This window comes from Rhamphochromis longiceps, linkage group LG14, assembly GCF_057381845.1.
Source record: "Rhamphochromis longiceps isolate RC_006_pf linkage group LG14, R_longiceps_female_GT1.1, whole genome shotgun sequence".
Classification (NCBI taxonomy): Eukaryota; Metazoa; Chordata; class Actinopteri; order Cichliformes; family Cichlidae; genus Rhamphochromis; species Rhamphochromis longiceps.
This window is the reverse complement of record NC_140570.1, coordinates 30341146-30359490: the sequence shown is the minus strand read 5'-3', so window position 1 is coordinate 30359490 and position 18345 is coordinate 30341146. Positions and strand designations below refer to the sequence as shown.

The 18345-nt window shown below is 39.4% G+C and overlaps 1 protein-coding gene across 14 annotated transcripts in view; it reads right to left on the bottom strand.

The window, feature by feature from the left end:
* The window catches only part of synrg (synergin, gamma), a 42561-nt gene extending 29147 nt beyond the window's left edge, over positions 1-13414 (bottom strand). For 7 of the 14 annotated variants that reach the window (XM_085380801.1, XM_085380804.1, XM_085380805.1 and 4 more), the window contains exons 1-7: positions 13352-13414; positions 8014-8054; positions 5304-5440; positions 4728-4855; positions 1937-2042; positions 1722-1833; positions 698-1111 (exon numbers count right to left, since the gene is read on the bottom strand). In XM_085380801.1, the coding sequence (XP_085236927.1) occupies positions 698-1111; positions 1722-1833; positions 1937-2042; positions 4728-4855; positions 5304-5440; positions 8014-8054; positions 13352-13386 (973 nt within the window). In that variant the 5' untranslated portion in view covers positions 13387-13414. Of the gene's footprint in view, positions 1-697; positions 1112-1721; positions 1834-1936; positions 2043-4727; positions 4856-5303; positions 5441-6764; positions 6979-8013; positions 8055-13351 lie in introns of all 14 variants that reach the window. The other 7 variants (XM_085380811.1, XM_085380812.1, XM_085380814.1 and 4 more) reach the window with 4 other exon arrangements.
* Between the last annotated feature and the right edge of the window lie 4931 nt (positions 13415-18345).

Below are 18345 nucleotides of genomic sequence, written 5' to 3'. Positions count from 1 at the left end.
GAAATAAGATTAAAAAAAAGCAAATGAGATCATTTGTAAACAGCCCCCTAAACAGAAATGTTACCTGACTGAATTTCAACAAAGACACTGCAAGGTAAATTCCTCAGGTCTCTTAATATCAGAGGCAATCTATCCATCAGCCATCTAATCTGCTTATTCCAGATGCTAAACAATTAGGTCAGAGATGTCTCAGAGAATCAAGGATGACACTGGACGGAGGGTTGCTGAATTGCTCTGGACAGAAGGTGATCTCTGCACCCTGTCATTCACAGTCTGAGACTGAAAGCTGTCACAGAGCAGCTGCTCATCCCAGAGATTACAGGGCAAATGACAAATGACATGACAGTCCTCTACCAGTGCACAAATCATAAATTCACTATCAAAAGGAAACGCAACTACTGCATGGGGAAAAACCTACTGAGAAACAGTCATTTTCAACAGTATTCCTTATTTATTATGCATCCTTGTTTACCCTTTAGTGTTGAGTACTGAGGTCATCTGCTGGTCTAGCTAGATGCATGCTCTCACACATTAATGCAGGTCAAAACGAACCCATCATCCAGGGTTACCAGTAAAAGCATTCAGCATCAGTGATAAAAGAATCACTAATGTAAAAAATTCCTCCAAACTAGGTGGAAAAAGGGGCAAATTAGAGGGATGGGAGGGGGAGGTGTGAACAAAGCAAGAGAAGAGTTACCTTGAAATGCAGACTGGGTGCTGGTGCTGACAGCAGAGTGTTGGGTGTCAGTGTGAATGGACACAGAAGAGGGGAGGGATTGTGAGGGTGGAAAAGTCGATTGGACTTGCGACTGAGAGGAGAGGTGGAAGTTGGCAGAAGGGAAAGTGTTTACAGGTCCCTGAACAAAGTCACTAAACTCGTCATCGTCCTCAGAGAAACCTATGTTGGGGGCAGAGGATGAAGGCTGGGCCTGAGAGGAGAACCCAAAGCTGGAGGGAGTGGTGGTGAAGGAGGAAGAGGATGAGGAGGGGGGCAAAGGGAACGACGTGGGGGTATCGACGGGGCCCTGAAAGTCACTAAAGTCATCATTATCCTCAGACATAGCTGGGGGAAGGGAGGGAGCAGTGACAGACGGGTGTGATGGCGATGAGTCTGCAAAAATGAAGAAATAATGATGATGGCACAGCACATGACAAACACACTACAATGGAAGATGATTTCGGAGCTGCACAGTGCAAGAGTGAGATAATGACTTTTTGTGCAAGAGCAGAAATTGTAGATCTGCAAACTGAAGAACACTTAACTTATATTCAGATTTACTACATGTCGTTTAGATGGATTTCTGATAATTCACTTTCAAAACCGCAACATTTGTACAGATTCCAACAGCTGAAGCAGAAGTCTGCACCCAGGAGAAACTGATAAATCTATAAGGAGCCTTGAGATGATTGATGCAGGTTATAGTATTACAGAAATGAAACTTATACTCAAAAGTGTCCTTGAACAGATCTCAAACTGGCAACATGGAGCAGCAAGTTAATACTGCTAGGTTTCATAGTTTAGAAAGGTCGGGAAGCACTGCCCAAGATGCGGTGTGTTTGTTAAATGCATCTCCAAAATTTCCTCAAATACACAGGGGTGAGTTAAGTAAAGAATATTATACAGTGGTCTGGTGAACCAGCAATCACTCAGTTATTATAAGGTTTTTTTTAAAGCAAGAAGCTTTAGCAGAAAACACTTTTAACTCCAAGTGCTAAGGTACCTGGCTTCTGGGTCTGAGATGATGGAGTGGGGTGCATCTTTGCATCTCTGCTGAAACCGTCCAGGTTGCCTTTGATTGCCTCCAAGGCGTCATCGCGGCTCTTCTCCCCCGTCTGAGCGCAGCACAATTGGGTATCGAGAGTCCAGAGGGTCAGTAAAACGAGCAGTGGACATGCCAGGAAAAACAAGCAGAACGAGATGTGGAGAGAGGCTCACCTTGGGTTTGACACTGCTGAGCAGCCTCAGCTTCTGTTTCTGCTCCTCAAATTGTCTTCTTTTCCTGTCTTCCTCCAGCATTTTCTGCTGCTGCTCCAGACGTTTTCTAAAGGGCAAGAAGAGTACAGCATAATACATATGACTCTTAAGAAGGATGAGCGCAAAGGAAGCTTGTTAAAACGGCAGCTGAAGGTTCGTGTTGTCTGATGGAAGTTTGTAAAAACATTTCAACATTTCTCAGTTCATTCGGTTCATTCTGCGGTTTACTTATCTTATTATAGCTAGACTTACATTTTATCACTTTAACCATTTTACATATAAACTTGTGGATTAAGTATTTCTCTGCATTTTTGCCTGAGAGGAGAAAGAAGGGAAACGCAAATCCAAACCTATAATTACAAATTTATGCTCTTAAAAAAATAGCACAAATAATATTTAAATTCCTAAGCAACGGCCTTGAAGTAAAGCCGAAACTCTTCACTTTATACACTTTAATCGTCTCTTGAGTTATTGCGATGGTGTACAGAGGCAAAATTGTGAAAACTGTGTCATTTTTATATTTTAGTATTGAGATACAATGGGCAGATTTAACTGACAGAAAATGATGAAAATAAAACAACTTACTAAAAAAGAGAAGGAGGATCTATAAAAAAATAATAATGATTTATTTATGTTAATGGAGAAGAGGACCAGAAAGCTATCAGATCAGGGGTCAGCTAAGAGCAGCAGCCCTGGTGCTTAAACTGATTCAGTGTGTTAGTTTTTGTTCTGGAAAATAATCTTAAAAGGATCAAAATCCACAAGACACATTAGCCGTGTGGTCTGTGAGGCTGTACTTGGACACAGTGCTCCATTAAGATAAGCAATAAAGGCCAACCTGACATATTGCACGTTTTTTCCTGACAACAAAAATGAGATCAATGTTGCTGTGATTTGGCGCTACATACAGTCGTGTGAAAAAGTCCTTGCCCCCCTTCCTGAATTCCAAATTTTTGTCTTAAATCTTTCAGATTATCAAACAAATTTAAATATTCGATAAAGATCACGCAAGTAAACATAAAATGCAGCTTCTAAATGAAGGTGTTTATTATTAAGGGGAAAACAACCAAACCCTACAGCTCTGTCAGAAAAAGTGACTGCCACTGCCTTGTTAAATCATGAATTAACTGTGATAAGCTCTCTTATCCGATGCTGTGGCTTGACCTTAAAAAGGCGGTTCATGCTTGAAAACCCTCCAATGGGGCTGAATTACAGCAAGTCTGCAAAGATGAGTGGGTCAAAATTCTTTCACAGGGCTGTAAAAGACTCACTGCCAGTTATCGCAAATGCTTGATTGCAGTTGTTGCTATTAACGCTGGCCCAACCAGTTATAAGGTTTAGGGGGTAATAATTTTTTCACACATGGCCATGGAGGTCTGGATTTTTTCTCCCTTTAATAATAAACACCTTCATTTAGAGACTGCATTTTGTGTTTACGTGCATGATCTTTATATTTCAATTTGTTTGATGATCTGAAACATTTAAGTATCCAAAAAAAAAAAAAAAGGACATCAGAAAGGGAGCAACCACTTTTTGACACGACTATAAATAAAATTGAATTGAAAATGAATTTATTTGAATGTATAAAGATGAAGCCAACATGCTGATTTTTATTTGGTATTAACATGTTAATATCCTGTATTGTGTATTTATTTTAGTGAGACAAGACTATTTGCATGTTTGACTGCTGCTCCCCCCCGGTTGCCCCCCTCCTCTCTCTACTACTCTCTTGCTTCATATTCTTCTTCTCCTTCACACACTCACATGCACTAATTAGCACTACATACAGTACAGCTGAGGCAGCTGGGAATGTCATCAGCTTTACAGGTGTTTGGACAAATTTAAACTGTGCCCTGATGGCCTTTAATGCAAAGTTCATCAACTGATTACAAGTCATCATGACGGGTACATGAATCTGTGAACCAAATGTCATGGCAGTCCAACCAAGAGTTTTTGTGACATTTCATTTAAAACCACAAATGTCAACTTGTCAACGGGACCATCTAGGTTATTAGGACTCATCCACTGAGGACCAACAGTGACCGCACAATCTACAGTTTGGGGCTAAAATAGTACTTGTGAGACATAAAACAAGGATTCACTTGGTTCCTTTAAATGTAACGTGCAGACATCGCATTTGAAGATGCATCAATCTCTCAAGTGTACAGTCACACAAATCTAAACATTTAGAAATCAAAAAATAAATAAGTAAATTAAAGTGCAGGGAAAAGTGTGGTTTCTTTTGCAGTGCTCAAAGAAGCATTTAGACACTTTACTCCAGTAAAATAAGCAACAACACATGATTAAAACCCAACCCAGTATCCATATTCTTTAAGATGTTTGGAGTGCTGCTGTGCTGTGAGAAGATGTGGAAGAAGTCCATTTTTCAAGAGCTTTAAAAATCACCTAACTTTATGTTGTCAGCTTTGTGATAATGAATTTTCCAGCTAATCCAAGAGGCTTTACAGGGTTAGTGGGTTAGGGTTTGGGGGATTATACGTCCTAAAAAGTAGCAGAATGCTCTCAGATGGTAAACTCAGATCTTTCAGTGTATTTGGGGGAAAAATTACCTAATTTGGACACTAAGGCTCTATTAAAAAGTATAAGAAGTAACCAGAAACTGAAGTTGACAGAAAATTTGAATGTGTTAAAGGGAAGTTTATTTTCCACTGCACTGTTTTTTAAGCTAGCTGCTTACTTAAACTTGATCTACACAAAGAGGAATTATAATGGAGGTGTAAAGATGACTTACTGGTGCTCTTCAGCCATCTGTTTCTGCATGTCAGCCGTGTACTGGGGTCCTGCTGGTCTCATACCCATAAACTGTGGCTGACCCAAGAACTGCATCCCAGGGGTCTGCATCCCAATCGCCATTCCACCCTGTTAGACCCCCACCCCCCCAAAAAAACATGCAACAAACTATTTAGCATTCCTGCTCCGCTCGTGTGATTATCAAATGCTTTAACCAAGGGAAAGCAAAATGTTAATGGATTAAAGTCTTGTTAAACATCACCAGGCAACAATAAATTCCTGTTAATGTGCTGGTGTTTAAAACTGTTTGTGGAGAGATTAACATGGAAGCAAATGAGTTCAAGAGGAGCTGTAAAGCCAGCCTTCCACATGAGTGAAATCAGTTAAATCAATACAGCAGTGTTTCACTACTATGTATGCACCAAATGCAGCCAAATTAGCAAGTTCACTCAAAATACTACAAGAGAATAAATAAATACATAAATAAATCCTCAGGGAAATATTAATTTGACCCCCGCCTCCCAAAAAACATATGCAAACACAGAACCAAGCACAACATATAAGAAATAGCGCTGACCTGCATAGGGATGGCACCTGGGGGCATCTGGCCTCCAAAGTTCATTCCCATCATGCCCTGCATGTTAGGCTGCATGACAGGAACCATGGGGAAGCCCTGCTGTTGCTGCTGCTGCTGTTGCTGCATGGGTACCATGCCTGCAGAAACACACAAACTCTGTTATCACATACTGTAGACATGGTTAAAATATTCTATATGTAACATGTTTATCATGCTTTGCTGAATTTATTGAGTTTCTTTTACTCTCTTTTATTGTATTACATTCAAATTTTTACATTGCATTTTTTCCTGGTACCATACTGAGATGCAGTTTCCATTGTTACTGTTTTGTATTTATTTTAATGGTTTTATTAACTGATAGCCTTGATTCTTACTCAGTGCGATTCATGTGAAGTTGATTTGGCTACTTTTTTTTGATTCACGGGTCTTGTAAAATCAATTTTTACAAGCCTTCTAGTAGTTTTTCTTCATATTACTCTCTTGCCAACAGAGAATCTTCACCAGCTGATTGCACTGACAGTTTTACTGCCTGGAGCAAGGCCTGTAAGACCGGAGAAGCTACATAGAAAACAGTAGATTTGGAGGTCTTCCCGCAATCATCATGGGGAATGTGAGGCGTCCGCAAAATAATATGGAGTCTGATTTATCGAGCTCTTCTTTTTTTTTTTTTTTTTTTTTTTTAAATCTGAGCTCCTTATTTAGTGTAATTTTTTTAATAATACAAATGAGTGCTTGGATTTATTGGCTGCTGAAACACGGTAACTTCCCAACTTTTGGTATAAATGAAGTTCTTTGTTTCTTTATAATAATTTATTACAAGTTTAATAAGTTAATCTGTTTTTTCCTATTAATTTTTTCTTCCCGTTTTACATTCAGTTTTTACAGGGGATTCTTCTGTGTTTTTAAAAATGTACTTTTTGAGCTTCCATTTAACTGAGCACCTTTCCTTTGTGTAAATTTTTCCTTATTGAGCTCATTTTGGTCATGTTTTATTTTATTAAGCTACACTGTTATAGGCTGCGTTTAAAGTTTTTACAGCTATAATGAAGAATTTACAAACTATTGGGAGAAATAAAATGTATTTACTTACTTATCTTAGTTTAAGTTATCAAGAAAAAGAGAAAACAAAAGCCTCCAGAGGCTGGTCATAATTCAGTATTGCAAATCCATTACCATTTCTTCCGACAGCTGGAAAAAGACACAGGCTTTGCAACAGCCAAATCTGTTTCTCTGGTGACTACTGTGACAACTTGGAGCAAAACAAGAGGATTGGGGGAAGAAAAATTGGAAAAGTGTGTGTTTATTTTTTAACCAGAGCTGAGCAGCCAGCTCCGACTGGAGCCTGCAGATGATTCACCGTGTTAGGGCTCAACTGGGCTGTGTAAATGGCTTGTCTGGGAGACTGTGCACATTCTAATTTGTTGGACTAAAATGACATTGCTAACAGGAGCATATAATGACCCCTAAGAGACGCTCGTCCCACCAGTGCATGCGTGGTTTATCTGGAGGCGTTACTGCAAAGCCAACAGTCTGAGTAGGATGAGCAGCCACAGCTAAATGATGGCACATCTGAGACCTGCGTTGCTCAGTGCTGAGCATTGTAACAAAGATATGAGCTGCAATGTGCCGAATCCTCACTGATCCTCATATGCCCAAGAACTGCAAGGACCAATAACTAAAAGGAAAGGACAAAAACAATCAAAGTTAACGTCAAAGGCCAACCTATCTCCCCTACTAGGCTGTCCTCCCATGTTCCTTTTAGCTCTAAAGAGGGGCATGCTTGCAGCATGTTCCTCATCATTCCTCTTATTTCATTTTGCATTTTGGTTTATTTTTCTCTCCCAACCCAGATTTGGCTTCACCCTCTTCCCCAAATGAAAGCTGAAGGCTTGATGTTTGATACAGGGGAGCAAATCAAGCGCACAAAGTTCAATCAACAGAGCAAGCACTCGATTAAAGCAACAATCATAATCACAACTATTATGGTCAATACTGTAGTTTAAACATTAATTTACTGAACTTAAAAACATGTTGGGAGGAGATTTATGTTCTAAAATGTGTCATAGTGCTGAAAGTGGACCAGGTGACAGACCCTGAGCAATCCAGGGTTTCTCTTCATCTCTTTTCATGTATGGATCTTGGTAAAGAGAAGCTCTGTTTTAGTCAACTAAGCAAAAACTACAAACTGTAAAGGAACAGAGTGCGTTTGAATTATAGCACAATAAAAAAAAAACAAAGAGCTCTACAGAGAAAGTAGATGAAATTATTTTGTAATCATAACTTAAATTTAAGTTTAATCCAGTTCCTAGCCTTTTTCAGAAGAGTACAAGGCTGCCAAAGAAGGTGACACTGAAGAGGAGATGAGCCAAACTTTTTAAAGTTATTTACAGAGCCGAGAAACTTTTGATCACATCTTGTGTGACTGATTACATCGAGGGAAGAATGACACTTATTGTGCTAATACTTGTTAGAAAATCAGTATTTCAATATCCACTTTATTTAAAATGAAGATTTCTAGTAACATTTGTCAAAATAAACAACGTTTACATTCTAAAGTGCAATATCCTGACAGTTTGCTTCAAAAAGCAATATTCTATGATCCCATTCAAATTCACACAAAACACATTTGTGTGCCATCTCCTCAGCTGAATATATTTACACAAACAGTTTGGAGGGAAAGAGCGGTAATATTCACTGCGAAATGACTCACCTTGCGGCGGTCCCAAGCCTCCTCCAACAGGATACATAAAACTAAAGAAATAAAGAAGAAAAACACAGATTATGAGATTCAAACTGAGGCTGAAGTTAAAAACAGCCTTCATTTATGTGGCCTTTTTATTCCCCGGTCCCCTGCTGAACATTTATAGCAGCAGATGACTCGTTGTCACTTAGCTGCAACAATACCATTTAAAATCAACAGCCGTTATAATAACACAACTGACGTGGAAGAGATAAGTGAAATTAGATGTGACGCCATGTTTGCTTGACAATAAATGAGATTGAGAGGCTGTGAGCTGTACAAATCAGTCCATTTTTTCAGTTTCATGTGGTCCTTCAGTTTAATTTTATTCCATTTTATACTGATCTCATTTGAGATGACAAAACAGAACCAAAAATATAAAAAAGTAAAACTGCAACCTCCTCAAAACAACTTGAAAATGCCTTCCTCCTTGCGTCAAATCTGAATCCTGTTGCTGTAATTCTTCAGATGACAGTAACACACTCCCGTAAGCCGACAGGTAAAATTAAACACGGATGCGATAAAAGTGTGTTGCTGATGACAGTGACATCAACAAGCAGACGCAGTTTTGTTCTACAGACTCGAAGCAGCTGAGGCTTATTCACAAAGAACCCCTCAGATCCTTTGGAGCAACGTTCACGCCAGATAAACAAGAGGGTAGATGGCTGGGCGAGTTTCTGCAGGCGACTTGGACTCTTGTCGCTGTGCTGAGAAACAGGCCTTTAAGAAATAATCAGAGGAAGTCTTTCTACGAGTCGGCCAAGTCTCTCCCTCGCCGGAGCCAACCCACACAGGCCTTCGGCTATTTGTCAAATAACTTACTACAACTCACAGACTGGAAGCGTTGATGCAGAAACAAACAGAAGACGGAGCCAGCCGGGCCTCTGCTTCCAACGATTCCCAGTTTAATGTGATCATCACAATATAATACTGGTAACTTTAGAACTGAGACAACTGTGCTGACAGAAGGGAAGCAGAGAGATCACTGTCACAGAAAGCAGGCACTGGCTCATAATGCAGGCTTGTAAACACGACGACTGCAACTATTCTTTATCGATTAACCCTGTCCGTTATTCGTTATTATCATTATTCACAGAGTCATTACTATTTCCAAATATCTTCATTCACTAGCACTGTCTAACCAGCCGGAGAACCCTCATATTTCCTTGTATCTGAAACACAATTAGTAACTAGCCAGCAAACCCAGTGGAGCATTTAGCAGCTTAAGAACCACATATTTCCCTCAGGAGCTGGCAGAGAGCAAACCATATATATTCATCAGGTGGTGCTACATGTCCGCTGGAGTTATAGGTTTTCTCCAACACAAAACGGGCCTCTGGGGAGGGAGTACGCACACAGACACAACTGGAGTCCCTGTTACCTTAGTTAAGGTCTATGAATTTTCCTCGTGTTTCTGTCCTTGTAAAAAACACAAGTTGTTTTCGTTTGAGTAATTTAAACCCCACTTTAGAAAACTGGTCAATTACAATCCTTGAAATTTTGAGTTTTCCCAATGCAAGAGGAACTCTGAAGTGTCCAATGTGATAACATGGAAATGTTGTGTCTGCATGGGCTTACTTCAAAGAGCCAAAATTATCTGTTATTTTAAGGGTTAAAGGTACTTTTTGTAATTACCCTCTGCAGAATTTACCTAAAGCTTTCTCTACCGGGTGGCACCGTTTTACCAGTGGGTGTGTGGGTTAGCCGTTTCTCCAAGAGGTTTTGCCTTTTGCAGGCTTCCATTGTTAAAATGGATGTGCTTTAATAACTTGCCTGCTTAAACAAAAGGTTCAATTGAATCACTGTGCCATCTTGTGTTACCTAATGGTAGTACATGAAATTACAGCCCTGCTGCAGCTCAACTTCAACATAGTACTGTACATTTATGATTTGGGACATAGTCACAACAGCTATTTGTTCAAGTCCTCCTGAGTCTGTCACATTTAATTCACACTAATGTGAATTTATGGGCACTCTTGGTGCTGATGAGTGGTCCTCTTTTCTCTGCTCATCTAAAAACATTTAAACTCAAAGCAAGAAGCCAGCGTTTCCCCTCACAGGATACTGTTGTAATATGACAAGTACCAGAGGGTTTCAGATTCTCGCATCTGCTCACTGGAAGATTTGCAGCTTAAAAAGCTTTTTGAGCATGACGGCACTACTGTCTGCCATCCTTCAGCAAATCAGAGGTCATGGCCGAGTGGATTAACATAGAGGGAGATAAGCGGCGACAGCAGCTGTGGACACCAGGCAGGCCTGAGCCTTGTAAAAGGTCTGGATTCATCTAATAGCTTATCAAACTGCTTTAAATGCTTGGGGACAGAAGGGACAGTTTCAGAGTTTTTAGCCAGAGTCGTTACTGTTAAAATTATTTGCTCTCATAGAGGAACAGAGAGCAAACTTAAAATCACTCCTATAAAAAGGAAAAGCTTACTTTTAATAGACCTGCCACTTCTGCTACATAAAGATCTAAAGCATTTACGTACAAACAACTGATTATTTAGGGCTTTGTTATTTACCCAAAGAAACATGCTAGAAATTCTCAATTTTCTGCCTTACGAATGCACTTTTTCCTCATTCGCTGCTAATGCTGTTGCTTCCATAGATGCTATTATGTAGGAAAAAGTCGCCATGGCTGGAGCCAATGAATCTATCGGACGGCTGTTATTAGGTGTTATCAGCCAACTGATTGACATTTGGCTGATATATTAGCCAACGGATCCACCACTGAACTCAGAAAATGTTATCTTATTTACTGATTTATCAGTTGTATTGATTTTAATGTCATTATTTGTATTTCAGAGCTGAAAGCCCCTTTTAAAAAAAAACTTTAGATATCCATGTATAATGAAGATTTCTTTTTCTTCTTGATATAACAGAGGGAATAAACAGAGCAGGAAAAATGTCATTGGTATCGGCCCAGAATTTTACAACTAATGCATCACTAAAAGTAACCGAAAGCACTCTGAAAAGCAAGCACTAATCATTTTCTCTCTCATATACAGGAACATCGTGAGTTGCCCAGTTTGGAAACAAATTTAGAGAGGCTTGAACATGTGCAGGGGGGGGATAGTGGATAAAAAAGACAAAGGATGTTGAATATGGAGCTGCCAGGCAGGTGGAAATGAAAAAGACCTCAGAGGATGTTCACAAATGTAGTGAAGAAGGGCATGCAGAGGGTTGGTGTGTCAGAAGAGAAGGGTAGAGTGAGACTGAGATCGAGGTAGGTGATCTGCTGTGGCAACCCCTAAAGGGAGCAGCTGAGAGAAGAAGAAATATTCTAAATAGCTGGTGTAAAAAGTATGGTTTCTGCACAGGATATCATCTGACATTCATAAAGTATTTAATCACATGCCTTGTTGAAAACAGAGGATCTGCATGGAGCCTACAAACTAGGGCTGTGCGATATGACCAAAATCTCATATCCCGATATAAGAATTCTATCGTCCGATAACGACATAAATCGCAAAAATATAACATTTTCTGTAAATTCTGTGAATCTCGGGCAGCTCGACTTGCGGGAAGTGTTTCCAGCTGCGCGTCATGTAGCTGGAGTCCAGTGTTTTAACCGATGCATGAAACGATACATTTTTAGACATAAGTTGTAAAGGCCGCCGTTTTCTTTGTGAGTATTTATTACACGGCATGCTGCGGGGAAAAGCCTGTTCTAACGTTTGAGTCTAAGGTTTATTTTTTAGCACCTGGCGGCTCTGTTTTTACTTCTCATCCGTTAATAATCTGCTCTTTCACGCGATTCAGTTTATTTTGAAAAGTCTCAACAGGATCTTGAGCTTTATTGTGAAAGGTTTATGTGGTACATAAACAAGCGGATACGCGATGGTGTTACCGTCTTGTTGCTAACCACAACGCATAAAAACAGGTGCTTGTCCGCCTGTAGTGTGGTTATATTAAATATAAGAGAAAGAGAGAAATTAAAGAAATTAATATAGCCACTACAGTGACCATCAAAACGGTGAAAAAATATTGCTGTAAACAGTTTATTTTGCGACACCACGAAACAAACGATAGCGTAAAATGAAACCATAGACGTTTTGTCATCCGATATATATCGTTATATCGAACAGCCCTACTACAAACTACAAAAGGTTGCTGGAATTCTCAAACAGGCTTCACCTCCTGGCTTTGCACTTTAGCATTCAGGTACATTTTACTTTTATCATACCCACGTTGTCATTTCTTGCAGCTACTCAGTTTCCAAGATTTCCAAGATTGAAGTTTCCAAGATTGTTTTTTACCAAATGGGACCACTGATTATAAAAAAAAGTCACACTGTACCATGGAAGTAGATACTTTTAAAAAAAAAAAAAAAAAAAAAGGATTTCCAAAGTCAAAGTTAAGCATGGCCCATCTCATAAATGACACATTTTTTGAACATATAAATATAGCCCAAATCTACCAGAGTATACATTAGAGGTTTTACCAGCCACAGTGAAAGAATGGCACAGACAGTCTTGAGGGCTTTGGTTTCACCTGTCAGATCAGTATCACCTGGCTAGCCTTGTAGCCAGAGTATATTTATTATTCAGGGTGCTGGAGCTCGTGTTATGAAAAAATCATGAGGCTGGCCTTTTCATCTCCTCTGCAGACCATCATCACACTGCTTTAATAAGACACCTGAACATCTCCTCACCATTTACAGCTACTTACTGGAATATGCATGTACGACAGGGCTGATTATGTAATTCAGCAGAGAGTTATTAGAGCAATCTGACTCTTGAAGAAGGGCTTAGAGTCTCTGCTGCTTGGTGTGTTACAGGGACAAAAACTTAACTAAATCAACCCCTTCCCCACAAATCTTCACGTCCTAATGCTTTATCTTCGTAAATAGCCAACACCATACTAAATCCCTAATAATAGAAAACATAATTCTGAGAAAGTGTTAATATGTGTCCCTACCAGCCACCCACAGGCCTGCCTAGCAATGCTACAAGAGATTCATCTAGCAAGTATCGCGTTATATCACCAGAGACCGAGAGCAATGGACACTATGACTACCACAGAATAACTTAAGCGTGAAATCTGTTAATATGACCACACCGTGGAGTTAGTCTGGTCCACTCTGAACATGGACAGGTAAAGGCAGAAGGAGCCAGCTAACGTTAGCTGTGGCACCTGACTACGAGCCATCTCATCTCATCTCCCTGCTCCGACAAACTAAGCCAGCCTTTATCGCGATATTTGAGGGCGTCCTCGTGGCTAAATGTGAAGCCCCGCGACTGTCGGGGGTGAATGTTTCACGCACAAATTACTTCCCCTGAAATGAGTCAGTTTAAAATGGCTAAAATACCTGCCACCTCCCCCAGATCCTGGCCGCAGCGCCATCTTGATAACAGCAGTCACTAAGAGGAAGACGACGTCACTACTTAGGACTGTGTTGTGGGACGTTCGGTGCCCTGAGTTCAGTCTGTCAGGCACACCTGCCGGCTCATAGCAGGGCTAATTTTTAGTTTTGTTGGCTTATTTGTTGTTGTTTTTTCCTGAATTACCCCACCCCCACCACAGGTCCACACATTTTACCTTTAACCTTAAGTCTTCATATTCCACAGTTTGTTTCCACCAGTGAAATTTCAACTTATTATTTCGGTAGTAATATCTTGGCGCTACTTCTAAGAAAGACAAAATGCTGAGATAATACATAATTAATAATAATTCACTTTTTTTCAATGTCTTCAGTAACCTGGATGCTCTCTTTCTCCAAATGACTGAAGCTAACAGTTAAGTTACTAGTTTTTGATTAACTTTGTTAGCAATGTCAAGGAAAATTGATCTTTTTTTAAAACAACATGATGTGTTTTTTTTAAAGACTGTAATGTTAATTCCCGACAGGTGTGCTATTGCGAGGATTTGTATTGTCTAATATGGGGAAATTATATTGTCTTGCACTGACTGGATGCCCATTAACTCCTGGTGTGTGTGTGTGTGCACAGAGAGACAGCCAAGTTCGTAATGGATATAAGGAAGTTTTTCACAAAAAAGGAGCCAGATTCAGGTAAAAAAAAAAGTGTAAGATCAAATGATCCATCAATCAATGTGGATCAGTGTTTCAATATTTCTTTCAATATCTATATCTTTTATTAGATGGTTTGGTTATTTGCCTTTTGGTTGAAAGTACACTGAGTGAGGACTTTATTATTAGTTATCTTAATAGTATTTTTTTTTTCATATTAATGTATTTTTTTCATCTGCTATACAGAATCTGCAACACAGGTTGAAACATTTTTGACCCTCTTTAACAACATTCCAACATAACATTATCATTGATTGGGGAGATTAAAATTAATTATATATTTTTATGTGGTTCAGCCACAACTCTACTAAAACCTCAGCCAGTAATAGGTAGGCCCACTTTTGGACCATCTAGTTGTCTGTATGACTGCACTACAGTACGTGCATCACATTTGCACACTATCAGAAAGTGCCAAACAGAGCCCTGGTGGAGTGAGGAGCTGTAAGGGGAAGCAGAGTTCCCTGTTTATCTTCTAAAAATGTTTTAAGCTAGCTTGTTTCAAAGATTCTGTACAGCAGCTTTAAATGTTTTCCAAAACCGCACTTTAGGTTAGATATGTATTTGTTTTATTCCAATCCATTCTTCTTTTGCAGTAGTTGTCAGGCGTTGTGTGGAGGCGAGGAAGAAGGAACCCAAACGCAGGACTGGCAGGTAGGTGAAGGTTTATTATAGGGAGTGGGTGAACAGACACTGACTGGCTAGACAACTGAACGGCTGACTGAACTGAGGGAACACACGGGAAGGACAACGTAACATCAATGACACGACCGTGAACGAATAGAAACAGAGGGCTTAACAGACTGGTGAGGATGATAATGAAAGACCGGTGAGTACACAGCTGAACATAATCTGACTAATGATACGTGGGAATAACTGGAACACAATACGCAGGCGGTATGCTGGCACAGAAAACAGATGTGAAAATAAACTGAAGATGACAAAACGGAAAACACTGGGTCAACGACCCAGGAACCCTGACAGTAGTAGTCTATTGTAGCATTTAAATAACCTTTATCAGATTTGATGGTTTTGTTACAGACTTTTCAAAAAAGTGTTTTGCTTTTCTTTCACAAATGTGGGGATTAAATTGTGTTAAAACGTACAAAACAGTGATGTGTTTTGTGACGAGGACCCAGGCACAGAGAGACTTGATGAATTTAAGAATCTTATAATTTAATAAAGAAATTTGCAGACTTGCACAGAGATGGTAAAATTATGATGACTGATAACGGAGACAAAGACAACAGACGACGGGGACAGGGAGGAACAGGGGTGTAAATGCACCAAGGAGACAGTCAGAGAGAACTCGGGACAACTGGAGACATTTAAGGACAGGGACTGACAGAGACAGAAAAGAAGTTTCATCGCGACAAGTAAAGTTTACCCCCAAAGCTCTGATCCTAGAATCACCCCAGTTGGCTTATTTGTGTATGCTAAAAATAAATAAATAAAATAAAATAAAAACGCCTTTGTGATGGTCAAAACGAACGGAGCGAAAGGCCGACCTGCGAGGACTAATGCAGGGCAACAAATTCCCATCTTTAATATTGGTTGTTGCAATACAAACTTTCTGCCAGCAGGTGTCAGTGTGTAGCTTTGTCGAGGTTTTGTTAAGGCGAGAACCTGAACATGCAAAGGCACATAAACAAAACCTCCATCCATCCATCCATTCGCTTCCGCTTATCCTTTTCAGGGTCGCGGGGGGCGCTGGAGCCTATCCCAGCTGTCATAGGGCGAGAGGCAGGGTACACCCTGGACAGGTCGCCAGTCTGTCGCAGGGCCGACAGACAACCATTCACACTCACATTCACACCTAGTGGCAATTTGGATTAATCAATTAACCTATCCCCACAAGCTGTCATACAGAAACAAACCTGTGAGCTGCTGTGATCATTAAACTGCATGTTGGAGGAAAATACTTCAACTTTAATACCTGCAATTTCTAAAGCTCGAAAATGACAAAAATAAAGTTCATATTCCAGATCTCAGAATTTAATAAAAACGAGAAAGTAGTCACGTGTGCAAATATGATCCTGTGCCAGTTAGCTGCACGTGATTCTTTATCTGTGGTACAGTTTAGTAGGACAGGTATACCTACTTATTCTTATCACCCACGAAGGCTGTGTCTGATTTTCCGAGTAAGAGCGAGCAAAGCTGCCCATAGGTGAGGGGAGGTGACAGCAGTCTCTGTTTTTATGGAGGTGCCTGGCCCAAATATTTTTTGAGATTATCAGCAAGCACTGTATAATTTTTTAGATATAAATTTGAGAGGGTTGTTTGTTTGTTTTTTGGATTATCTTACAGTCTATACCTCACACAGCCCTTAGTTACTGTAAGTAATTTGTTCAATTACAGTAAAGTACTGTAGCTTGTAATTTTACAGCGTATATAATCTACAAAAACAAATAGCAGTGTTACGTATTAGCTTTACAGTATCATAGCATCATACTTTGTTTAGTGTTCCTACTTTGTTCCCGTCGTTTTACCTTTTTTCTTTATTTTTGTTTTTTGACATTAAAATCTAACTGCATGTACTCTGAATTAAATTTCGTATCTTTCTCGACTTTGTTTCAAATTACACTGTAAACATGTACAGCTTGCTGATAAGACATTTATAGTATGCATCTGTTTTCACAAGTAATGGTACATAACTGTACAAAATTCCCAATTTTTCTACATCAGCTTGCTACATTGTATTTTCATATGTGTCATCAGGTGACTATCTCAGATACCATCGAGATGTTGAATAATTATGATTGCCTGTTATGATTCACCAAAGACCCACATTCACACACTGATGTGTTGTCCAACGTTTTTACTGGCTGTCTGAAACACTGAGGCAATTGTGTGTCCTGACAAAGTGATTCAGTTTCATTGTTACGCCGAGGGCAAGGTGGAGCAGCAAGGAGAAGCCTGTGTGGCATTGTCTCAGTGGGTGTTGTTGTGAAAGATTTACAGCTTAATGAGAGTCATGTAAAGCAGAGGACAACAAGCCCTGCTGCTATCCATCACCTGGTCTGCTCCCAGCCTTATACCTTAGCTCTGTTCACAGAGCATATACATGACAGAGGGGGACATGACCACATTTTTGGATCCCGATTGACTAACAAGAAAGAAAAGGAAAGCTTTCAGTGTTTTATTGAGTTTATTAGTGGCATTAATGTAAGCTTTTGTTAAATTTATGATACTTTTTTCACTGAGGAAACGGAGGTCATATATGTACCTGGACGATATTAAAGAGGCTGATTCCACTATGTTCAGGATCTATTTGTTTTGTTTAGTTTTTTGTACTTTCAGGCCAACATAAAGTAAAGAAAGGAAGCAGGATGGAATACAGAGACGCTGTGTCTTTACACATGACCAACTACTGCTGAAGACATCAAGGTCATGTCCCGGGGAGGTCCTTTTATAGATAATAGGAAGAGTTTAAGTTGTGTTGTGTAAACAAAATTGACATGATTGTAAAATAGTTCATTTATATACATTAGGAGCTTTAACTTGAGTAAAAAAAAAACTTTTTTTGTCTGCCTGAAATGTAAAAATGAAAAAAGTACTAAGTTTATCAGATAGATACATTAAAACAAGCAGTTATTTCATTCAAGATATTCAGCCTCAGTGCATATAAAACTCCACCCACTGCCCTACTTTGGGAAATATTTTTACTGTACAAAAGACACGTTAATTATTTGAAGGAAACATATAAACTCAGCAAAAAAGGAAATGAAACAATATTTGTAAATGCTTTTTAGCATTTTTAGCAGAAGTCATTGATGGAAACTATGACAAACCCCAGACCATGAGAGGGACCACTGATGTTGCCTGTAATTATAATTATAGATCGCATACATTATTATTAAACGACACAATACTTTTGTGAGCATATTGAGTCTAAAACTGACTTCAGATTCAAAATGACTTTAATGAAGCGCTGTCACATGTGCAGAGAGTCTATTGGTGATGCTTTTAGCCGGTCCTGTAATGGACTAAAATCATCATTTTACTCCTGATTGTTTAACATGTTCATTGTTTGATTACAGTTAGAGAAAATACAAATGATTAACTTGGTGAATAAAACATGAAATATTTAAACTTCTGTGTTGTGGACATAAGATACCTCCTACTTGTGCATGTCAGTGCATGTTGCGTGGGCCACAATGTTCTTTGTCATGCATGAAGCTTGCACACCTTACACAATGAGAAAAGCATGTTGTTGTTGTTTTTTCTTTGAGCTTTTTATAACTGCTTGGATTTTTTTTTGTTCTGCTCTCATTGTC